Source organism: Papaver somniferum, unplaced genomic scaffold, assembly GCF_003573695.1.
Source record: "Papaver somniferum cultivar HN1 unplaced genomic scaffold, ASM357369v1 unplaced-scaffold_0, whole genome shotgun sequence".
NCBI lineage: Eukaryota > Viridiplantae > Streptophyta > Magnoliopsida > Ranunculales > Papaveraceae > Papaver > Papaver somniferum.
In genome coordinates this window covers 1,966,242-1,976,615 of record NW_020618823.1, presented here as the reverse complement: position 1 = coordinate 1,976,615, position 10,374 = coordinate 1,966,242, and the positions used below count along the sequence as shown (strand labels likewise).

Sequence of the window (10,374 nt, the reverse complement as noted above, 5' to 3'; positions counted from 1 at the left end):
ATAAATTAAAAAAATATGGGTCCCAATTTGTGGATATTTATCTAGATCTCCATAGTAGAATAAATCTCCACAAAATCCTGATTATCCCTATTTATATGGATTCTTCTTGAGATGCGGATGATTTAACATTCATACCATAGGAGTTTCCCTAAAACCTTTCTTCTTAAAGTTTTTCTTATTCATTCCATGATAAGCTAAGTTCTCATATTCCACCTTACCCTGCTTTTGTCGTTCTTCTTCCATCACACAATAAGCAATCAACTTGTTTACAGTCTATTTCTTCTCTTACGCATTATAATTCTCTTAGAAAGTTTCGAAGGAACGAGAAGATATGCAACAACTAAATGAACAAGAAAATCAGTACCTAGGTCCATTTCTAACTCCTTAAGTGACATGATAAGCTTTGAGAGCTTCAGGATGTGTTCACGAACATTTCTATGTCCGTTATACTCGAGTGAAATAAGCTGGGTTAAATAGGTAAAACTGAAGTGCCTTTTTTGATCCCGTAAACTGCTCATCTATGTCTTTCATTAGCTCTTTTGCGGTATCCTTAGTTGGAATTCCACCTCGAATATCATCTCCAATTGAGGACTTAATGATCATCATTGCCATCTTGTCAGCTTTCACCCATTTGAGATACTCAGTCTTAGCATCCTTAGTTGCATTTCGTTCAGGAACTTGAGGCATGTCTTCGCAGAGAGCGATGTCATACTCCATACATCCCAAAACAATTTCAAGCTGCGACTTCCATTTCGTGAAATTCGAACCACTTAGTGGTTCAATTCCGGTCAAATGACGTTGAACAATACTCCCATCCATAATTGTTAACAGTTCACCATTATAGTAATGGGTAAGAAATCTATTTATCGACAAAATAAAATTTTATTGTATATACCAAAACTTCTATTTCAGCGACAAAAAGAATTGCATTGTATATACAAAACTTGTAAATCAGTCTTAGTGTACAGCTGAAAAACTTAAAGTGTATTACACAATTTTGCAAACATCTTTCCACTCTACAGGACATCCAAACATATTTAATATACGCCTAAATCACCTCCCTTCATACTTATAGAACTAATTTATTAGGATTAGGTTCGATACAAACATTTACTTACCTTTGGATAAGGGTTGTTTATCTCTAATCAAGTCCCATAAATCACTTTGTCCTACCTAGTTCATGCATAAAGCCGCTTGACACCTTTGAGCAGTACTAGTAGTTCATTGCTTGTAGGCACATACTTGTGATCTAACTGGTGTTGAAACAAAAACAACTGAATGAACACAAATAATAGAAAACAATCACTTATGGGCAGACAGCTTGTATAACTTATACTTTATGGATGATCACTTTATTGGTCCTCCAAACCCAATATAGGATGGACCTTGACGTGTTAGTTTAAAATCAAACTTGAATGCCATAATATCTTACACATCATACAAATAAATATCTACTGATGTCTAAATAGTTGTGAATAATCAGTGAGTATCAATACAAAGTTTGTGTCAAATTAATACACATGTAAGTATGTTGCATATTTAGTCGCAAAACTGTTTCAGACATTGTATCAAATACTTTCCATGCATATAAACAATTGCAATCAATCAGGTATATAAAGCTTGTTAGAAAAATCATCATGGAACATGTTAACAGAATCGGTTCTTATCCAATCAATAGTATTTCTAACAATAAATCAGATTCTTAACCAAGGCACAAACCTGGATCTGATACCAATGTAAGAAAATTCCATATACATAAACACTCACAGTCAATAGCAAGCATAAAGATCTTGCCAAGATTAAGGTCATGATTAGATGTAATAGTTGAGTTACAACACATACTTGTAGCAGCCCTTAAATCCAATCAGCAATTGTATAAGAATCAACACAACTGTACAAAAAATTAGGTTTGAGAATTGAGTCTTCTCTTCTCTTTCAAATATGATTTATATGGGATACTCGTAGCAAATTGGATGAAAAGAGGGACTCACCTCTTTAATAGCAATCTCCAATCCTTACTAATTATGAAAAATCGGAAATAGACAACAATCACTTTGGATTCATCAACAAGCTCGAAACTTAGAGTCGTCTCCAACTTAGTTATCTTTATTCTTTACGATATGAACATCCTTCGCGACAAATCGAGTTTTAAAAAGACTGTGTTTAGTGTAGACTGCATATGCGAGTTTTGTTCCCATAATAACAAAACTAAACCTTACATGGTCTGACCCACAAAGGTTTCATTTTTTTTATTTCTATTAAATATTATTAAATTAACACATGATGTAATCTTATTTGGTTATGGCTAAGCATGCCAAAACTTAATCATACTAATTAAGCCTACTATAATCCCCATACATATTATCCAAAACCCGAAAAGTTAGTTAAGAAGTTCAACTAGAAATTGAACCATGAACGTATCATCAAACTTCCTCCTTACTAAGCTTTGAAGAGTATTACCAGCCTTACTAGCATAAGCCTGATTAATATCCTTAATATCGATTCCGTGTCGTGTAACAATGGTGCGAATAAGCACTTCTCTAACATCAGTGTTGCTCGATTTTCTTAACTTCTTCGCGAAATATTTGTCAGGATACTGAATGCAGCGGATAATAGTTCGAAGTTCCCTTCCGAATTGTCCACATTTGTTACGTTTAAGTGATTTTGAAAATTCATGGCCGTAGAGTTGTTTGTACGAAATGAAAATAGATTTCAGTTGTTCGGTTGATCTCTGGCTCATTATCGAAATTATAGTCTTCTCATCTATGCATCTTCCACTCTCCATTGCTTCATAGAGTGTCTTTGAATCACACATTGCCATGCTTGTGCTAACCTTGCCGTTATAACAACGACTCGACATTGCAACTGCAACCAAAATCTGCCAAAAAGACAGCCATATTAAGTTCACCAACTCACTATATAACATAAACAATGTATCGATAAATATTTAGAAGCTCAAAATAAAATTTACCTCTTTGAAAGTCCCATTGATTTTGAGTGCAAGATCATGCTCAAGATTGGCGTTGTATGTAGAAAGATAAGCTTGTTTAACCGAGTAAAGCTCCAGAGAAGGGCGAGAGCACAATATCTCAACGATGGTGCTGAGGTTTACAGAACCGGAACCAAAAACTGCATTCCTTAAAATCTCAGCGTCTCGTGCATTTGGTTCACTCAACCGAAGATAAACAACCCTCTGCATGCAAAAGAAGTCATTGCTCATTATTACCTGCTCAACAAAATTAAGTCGGATGCATATAATTATACATAACTGATCAAACAAGTTTTGAAGACATACTGCGAATTCGTTTTTCTTCCGTGCACTGTTAATCAAGTTAACAAGGTCTTCACCATAAACAGATCGGTAAAGTTGTCGAATTAGCTTGAGTTCTTCCAAATTCTTACTTGTTAGTATCTTCACAATCTTTTGCTGGTTGCTTAAATCATTGCCTGTTGAGTCCCATAACCATAAGCAAAACTCTTAGAACTATGCCAAAGCGCAATTTATTTACACGTAAAAAAATAGTATATATATATGTAAAAATCATGCAAAATGAATGAATGAAAATAAATCATTTTCGCAACTTACTCGAGAAAAAACAACGGAGGTATTGACAATCCAATTCATATTTCTTAGAGATTTGAGAAGAGGAAGCCATTGGTATTTGTTGAAGATCAAAGTAACAATTTGTAATGGGATATTGAAAGGATTAGAATGATCAGACCTCATTTTATAGTGAAAAAAAAAAGCAAATGGGAATGAATTTTGAGTTTTGCTTGTCAATATCAAACAAGAATATATATTTAGAGAATAAATTTTAAAGAAACACTAAAGAATGAAAATATAAAAAAAAAAAGAAAAAAAAAGAAAAGAATAAGGAATTTATACTTGGTTCCTATTTCAAACGCCGTTCACATTTTGACATTTTTCTCATGCACTATCTCGCGATACCTACCAGCTATGAAGCTGACTTTAATGTCAATGGCCTAAAATATGTTTTTGAATTGATAGACCATATTCATGTCAAACTTGTCTCAGTGGGTGTGAGGAATGAACCTTTCTTGTTTGCCGTTGAATTTCTATTTAATAAAGATATTTATTTATTTCAAGTTTTCAACGGATCAAGAAAAAGAAAAGGCGTATTTTGAAGAAAAAAGTAAAAACGAGATTTTGTTCAGCATTGCATTCAGGCGACATTTGATTTCCATTAATTGTTTGAACAGCTGAATGAACTCTACAAACTCGACTAGTCCACATATGTATAAGATAATTTATTTAACCAGTTGGAATTGACTGTCACTACTATGTGAAACGCATACAACATTGCACACCATTTGGAATCGAATGTCACTACTATGTGAAACGCATATAAGATTGCAAACTATTTTTGGCCAGCACGAAACAACCGGGTTGTTTCCGGAAATCCATTGTCACCACCACCAGCAAAGAACTAGAAAGCAGAAAATAAAGTCCAAAAGCATCAAACATGACATGATATAGGATAAAGACAGTCCCCAAAGAGTACCTTACATTTACACTTGTTTAGTTTCAAGTACTTTGTACCAACTAAACTTTTAGGTATCTCCTAGTAAAGGTTGAAGAGGATTGAGCACAATCAATACAGTCCTGGCCGTTCTATTTGCATGTCTTATTCTAGTTAGATGCCATAGTAAAAGGTACTGCCAGAAATCAATGAATCACCATACCTTGTTGGGGGAGAGGACAAGAGCTAGCTGTATTGCATCTTTTGGTTTGGTGATATAAATGGAAATGAGAACTGTAGAGAATATGAACACAGTAAGGTGTAACATTTGGTGTACACACAACTTTTAACAAGAAGAGTATACAAAGAATCTTTCCAAGTAAAAAGTGATTAGCATAAAACTAACGGTTCAAGAAAAAAGGTGTTAGTTTAATTCCATAACAAAATACTGAAATGTCATTGAGCTTGTAAAATTTCAAGGGAGATGAAGAGATAAACAGGAGACACTGTAAAAAAAATACTCATTGATTTACTTCAGTAAGTTTTTCCTATATTCTTTCTTCACAATTAATCGATGAGGAAAAAATGTTACAATTAGTCAACTACAGAAATGGGGTGGGAGGGATCGATACTTGGTCATATCACTGATTGAGTCGATTGAGATTTAAGCACAATAATCATTGTGGATATTAACAAAACAAGAACAGAAATGTATGCCGTTAATACATGGGATTCTCGTGCAAGAGAGCACTGGCTGACAGTCACAGCTCTATTTCTTCCAAAGGTCGCAATAACAAATCCAGGATCATCCCTTGCATCCCATGTCATGGCTGGAACAGTAATCTCTCGTGTCCCATCCCTGTGTATGTAGTCACAGAACTCATGGGTGTGTGCACTGAATATTATCCTGCAAAAACTACCAACTCATACATTAAGCATCACCTCTTCTTCTTTTCTCCCCTATTACTACAGATTTCAATGCGACGAACCTAGTGTACATACGGGCCAGAATGGGCAAACTACAATGAAAGTAGGCTCACAGCAATCATTTAACCCCACCGATCAGAAGTAACAATCCAGTGGCAAAGCTTGGATTTTAGGTAGGAGGCAAAAAAATAAATATTCAGCTTTGTGGGAGGAAACAAGGGATAATCAAAATTAAAACTTGGGGAAGCTTTAGAGTTAATTCGCAAGTGAAGGCAATTGACGCCACTTGCCCTTACTCGCCTCCGTCCCCATAGCAATCTATCAATTATACAAACGCATGTACGGGATCTATGAACCATTTCCTGCGTCATAATTAAGGATCAGGACGGAGCCAGATAGGGACAAGTGGGGTCAATTGACCCAACTGCCAATTAGCTCCAAAGCTTCTCAAAGCCTAAAGTTGTTTTTTTGTCCCTTAAACCCCTTAAAATTGTCCTTAAAATTTCTTGGTTGTGCCCACAAAGTAGGAATGTTATCCCGCAAAAGCTACCAAATTCATACATTACTCATCACCTATATTTGTTTATCATTCTAATCCTATCAGATTAAAAAGAGAAGAATCTAGAATCTACAAATAGCCAGAATGTACAAACTACATCGAAAGTAGGCTCCAATCCAGTATCAGAGCCAGGATTCTAGGTAAGAGGGGGCAAATCTGTTTTGTGTGGGAAAGCAAGAGATAAGTCTAAAACGATAATCTTAAGTTTAGATTTGGGGAAACTTTAAAGTCAATTGGCAAGTGGGGACAACTGACCCCACTTGCCCTTACTTGTCTCCGCCCTTGTAGCAATTTACTGCCATTTTCTATGCGTAATAACCGGGTACCAGGGACCGAGCCAAATAGGGACAAATGGGGTCAGTTGCCCCCACTTGCAAACTGGCTCCAAAGCTTCCCCAAGCCTAAAGTTATATTTATCCCTTAACATTGCCCTTCAATATCTTGTTTACCTGCACAAAGTAAGAAATTCTTCCCCCACCCCTACATAGAATCCTGGTTCTGCCACTCTGAAGATGTGTGTCATGCAAAAGGATCTTTTTTGCTTTTTATGAATTAAGAAATTATGAAAGAGGGAGACGATGGAAGAATATGGGAAAGTAAATTGAAGATGTAGTAGTTTTCTTCAAATATATTTGATTACCTTGGCTTGAGAGCCTGGAAGATGTATTCAGTTGCATTTGGGGGAACAGTCTGCATTAACTCATATTGACCTGTTCCAGAAAAACCTCTGCAAAATCAAAAACAAAAAATCAGGAAAAGTATGAGTGTATGACCAAACAAGCTGCAATTACTAATATGGTGAGAGCTGGGATGAATTCAAACATGACAGACTGTGAGCATATAATAGGTCACATCATGTGGGTTACGTGTCTTTAAATAAACATATACAGATATACTCATATGACAGTAGAAACAAGATGAGCAGTGCAACGCTTAAGAGACTCAGAAATATCACCTATATTATTTATATACTTTATTACATCTGTAATAAGCAAAAGAAGTAGGGTGACTGATCAATCTAACTGGTGACGTAACATGAAAAAAGTAAAGTCTTGAGCTCAACTCTGTACACACACTCCACATCATCAAACACAATCGACATTACAAGTTATCACAAATAAGCTACCTTCCCTGTGGTATTTATGATTCATCTTCTACACGTTTATAATCCAGTCAGGGTAAATCTTGTGTGAATCTTCTGTCTCTTAATAACAAAGTAACATGAACAACATAAGTGCAATAGGTTCGAAACGAGAATTATGTGATATTATTTTTTTAAATATCTAGCTTCTCAATTTAAAAAGCTTCCGATTTCAAATCATATCCAAACACCTAAAAGAAATGCAACTACTGGAGGAGCTTCGGAGTCCAAGGACCTAATTAAGCTCAATCATGAGTAAGCTCCTTGAATGATTAAAGCCATAATGCCCCCAAAAAAAAATGAAATAGAATAATCTTGATTGACTAGAAAACACAGATATCAAGAAATTCCATAAGAAAATTTACAACTGACACAGGTAACCTACCTATTCCCAACAGAATTTGAAACGTCATATGACTTGGTTGAATGGGTTCTCTTAAGAACATTAAGTGCTCCACCGCTGTTATTTGTTCTGTGCAGTGGAATGTGTAGTAAGAGTACAGGACCAGAACGAGAAGACAGAGTATTCTCTCTCCAACCCAAGTTAGTAAATTCACTTTCCACCTTTCTGGGCTCACTCGCTCCTCCTGCTGAACCCTTGCCATGGGATTTCACATCCAAATGTTCCCCCTCTATCACTCTTTCGACACTAAATCTTAGATCATTGTTACCACAAAGCATAGCCACAGCATTGAGCGAAACAAAGCTAATATTGCTCACCTTGAAAGCACCACAACCAGCACTATCCAATCCTGGCAGACTACTAGCTATTCGACTAACAAATTTGGCATTTAATCTACTGCATTCTCCAATATCCCTATCACCGACAACAATATGCATAGGAAGGCTAAGAAACGGACCCAACATCCACTGAAATTGCTGAAGCACTGATAACCATTTATTGTTTGTTAACTCCGACCCTCTCGCCGAAACATCTCCCAATACTATAAGCATATCAGGCTTCAGTCTGTCAAATGATTTCTGATTCACAACGACAAATAAAAACACTTATATTAGGTCTCCAAGAATTAACGTAAGGGAACAACTTGGTTATTTCGTGTCTGTTTGTCTTGAATCAAGCATGGAATAGATCCGTCACCATAACCCAGACTCTAAACTCTAAAGTAAAACTCGAGAGGTGTTGCTTCAATTGTATTTGAAGGATCCTTAAAATTTTGACCATGGTACAATCACTAATGATCATTCAGTTGTAAGAGGACATACAAAGCAGCATACAATCACTAATGATCATTCAGTTGTAAGAGAACATACAAACCTCAGGAGATAAGAAACTCACTAAGAACCAATTTTGAACTTACTTAGCTAAGCAGACTCTAACTTTTAAGCTGCAAACCACTGAAAAAACCTTAAGTTTATCAAATTTGATGAAACCTATCATTAAGTCAAACATCTCTAAAACTATAAGTATCAAGCTTCAAGTTTCAAATAATTTCTGGTTCACAAAACAAAATAGAAAAAGCATCAAATTAGCTCTCCTAGAATTTTCCACAACTGGTCAACCATAAGATCGTTTCAAAATTTAACTGCGTACGGAATAGGTAAGTCACAACACTGTAAAGTCCAAGGTAAAAGTTGCTGGCCCTAGGGAAACCCATGTTACATTTGCTTCAGAATTTGACCAAGTAACAAACAATCACTAGCTATCTTGACATATTCAAATTGCATATGCAACTATAACAAAGCAACAAATTGATGACTTAATTTCTTGATTATTTCCCCAACATGACTCTGAATTTCAAGTTGCAAACCTGCAAACCACTGATAAAGTCAACTAAATTTGTTATCTCACATTTTTGTAATGCTTCCAACTAATTAGAGCAACTATGTTTCTCTAGTTTCTTCAAATAGCTAAAACCAAAATATGAAAACAAAAGAGGCAAAATACTAAAACAAATTCAAATTCCATAACAAATAATACTAAAATCTGAAAAATGAAAGAAATCATACCCTGAAAAACTTAGCCATATAAGAATATCTGAAATAACTATTGATATAACCAGCATCATCAGATCCCATTAATAACAAATTAGCCACCATCATAACTCTAACATCATCAGCTCCTCCTTCCTCATCTCTAACAATATCTTCATCATTGGAAATGATTTCTTCTTTACAAGAAGGAATTGAAATTCTCTCTTCAAAAATTATAAAACCAATAACAAGAATCAATGGGAATAGTGATTTCCATGCAAACATCATCTTTGAAGATATCCACTAAGAAGAAGAATGGAGAAGAAGATGAAGATGAAGAAGAAACCCTAAACCCATTCGAGATCAGAGCAAAGAAATCTAGGGTTTCGGATTTACTAGTGATATCTTCTTCTTCAGTGTGTTTCTTCGCCATTGATGATCTAAATTGAGGCACGTCTATCTATCTCAGATCTGTACTCTGAAATCTGAGCTGTGATAATTGACAAAGTAAGGGTAATTTCTGTCTTTTCAGTTGATGAGTCACAACGGCAAGTCTTTTCACTTGGTCAGTCCGAGTCGATAGGTAGAATTAAAAAGAACAAATTAAAAATAAATAATACTCAAGGTTTTCATGCTTTCATGCGCTCCAAGAGGTCCCAGATTCGAGCCCCCAATGACGTAATATTGCAGGAATTAATATGGAGGATAGAGTTAGCTTACCCCCTTGTGACACAATCTCAGCCCCCTCCCGCTTCGGCTCCCTTGGCTAGGTTACCCATGAGGCTCGCTGGTAGGTTAGCACGGCAACCTGTTCAATTCATGTAGTAGTGCGTTGTTGGAGCTTAGCTTGTTAGGGTTCCAACTAGTTAATTTTTTTGAAGCATATATTTATTATAAAAAGATTTAGTTTACAACTTGTCTTGGGTATTTGGTACCCACAGAATCTTGAAATAAAATGTGACTAATAAAACATGGGATTGCCTGGTCCCAGATTTTGGTTGAGTAGTTTCCCGTTTGACTTCCATCCGCTGCATGGTTTGCCAGTCCGTCCACTGCTTGATTTCCTTCTCTGTAGTTGTGTTGTACAACGTCTTGCGGAATTTTCCTCAGTCTGTTTTTTATTTCTTTAATCATTTCTGCTATGTACCACGGTGGTGTTGTAGTTGTTGTGATGAGACGCATGAGGTTCTCCGAGTATGTTTCAAATAGAATTCTAGGCCATTGTTTCTCTGTTGTTGTTCTTGAAGCCAATAGTAAGGCCCATGTTTCTGCAGTTAGTGCAGTAGTAATTCCTAATGGTTGTGCCGAAGCTATTATTGTTCGTGCATCAGAGT

The 10,374-nt window shown here is 35.9% G+C and overlaps 2 protein-coding genes and 1 long non-coding RNA gene across 5 annotated transcripts; all 3 read right to left on the bottom strand.

Annotated features, from left to right (window-relative positions):
- Positions 1-922: 922 nt before the first annotated feature.
- LOC113325814 lies at positions 923-2,152 on the bottom strand. Of its 2 annotated transcripts, none has more exons than XR_003348129.1 (3): positions 1,992-2,152; positions 1,843-1,891; positions 923-1,274 (listed from the first exon to the last, which is right to left on the bottom strand). It is a non-coding gene; the product is annotated as an uncharacterized LOC113325814 (long non-coding RNA). The 2 variants fall into 2 exon arrangements; XR_003348128.1 differs by having other exon boundaries at positions 923-1,253.
- A 73-nt stretch (positions 2,153-2,225) lies between these two features.
- On the bottom strand, positions 2,226-3,691 carry LOC113325905 (annexin D8-like). Its single transcript, XM_026573765.1, has 4 exons — positions 3,587-3,691; positions 3,296-3,447; positions 2,972-3,193; positions 2,226-2,878 (listed from the first exon to the last, which is right to left on the bottom strand). Exons 1-4 carry the CDS (start codon positions 3,654-3,656, stop codon positions 2,381-2,383), a joined length of 942 nt encoding a protein of 313 aa, XP_026429550.1. The 5' UTR covers positions 3,657-3,691; the 3' UTR covers positions 2,226-2,380.
- Positions 3,692-4,983: 1,292 nt separating this feature from the next.
- LOC113325817 (metallophosphoesterase 1-like) lies at positions 4,984-9,518 on the bottom strand. 2 transcript variants are annotated; one of them, XM_026573686.1, is made up of 4 exons: positions 9,077-9,518; positions 7,494-8,089; positions 6,608-6,694; positions 4,984-5,388 (listed from the first exon to the last, which is right to left on the bottom strand). In XM_026573686.1, the coding sequence occupies exons 1-4, from the start codon at positions 9,326-9,328 to the stop codon at positions 5,118-5,120; spliced, it is 1,206 nt and encodes a 401-aa protein (XP_026429471.1). In that variant the 5' UTR covers positions 9,329-9,518; the 3' UTR covers positions 4,984-5,117. The 2 variants fall into 2 exon arrangements, with proteins under 2 accessions (XP_026429471.1, XP_026429472.1); XM_026573687.1 differs by lacking the exon at positions 4,984-5,388 and adding an exon at positions 5,405-5,770.
- Positions 9,519-10,374: the final 856 nt, after the last annotated feature.

Excerpts from the sequence above, each read along its gene's own strand:
- LOC113325905 (XM_026573765.1), bottom strand. The coding sequence starts at position 3,656 with ATGGCTTCCTCTTCTCAAATCTCTAAGAAATATGAATTGGATTGTCAA. Across the intron at positions 3,448-3,586 it reads CCTCCGTTGTTTTTTCTCGA|GCAATGATTTAAGCAACCAG; the intron begins GTAAGTTGCGAA and ends GGGACTCAACAG. Across the intron at positions 3,194-3,295 it reads GGAAGAAAAACGAATTCGCA|AGGGTTGTTTATCTTCGGTT; the intron begins GTATGTCTTCAA and ends TTTTGCATGCAG.
- LOC113325817 (XM_026573686.1), bottom strand. The coding sequence starts at position 9,328 with ATGATGTTTGCATGGAAATCACTATTCCCATTGATTCTTGTTATTGGT. Across the intron at positions 8,090-9,076 it reads ATATGGCTAAGTTTTTCAGG|AAATCATTTGACAGACTGAA; the intron begins GTATGATTTCTT and ends GTTGTGAATCAG. Across the intron at positions 6,695-7,493 it reads TCAAATTCTGTTGGGAATAG|AGGTTTTTCTGGAACAGGTC; the intron begins GTAGGTTACCTG and ends TTGATTTTGCAG.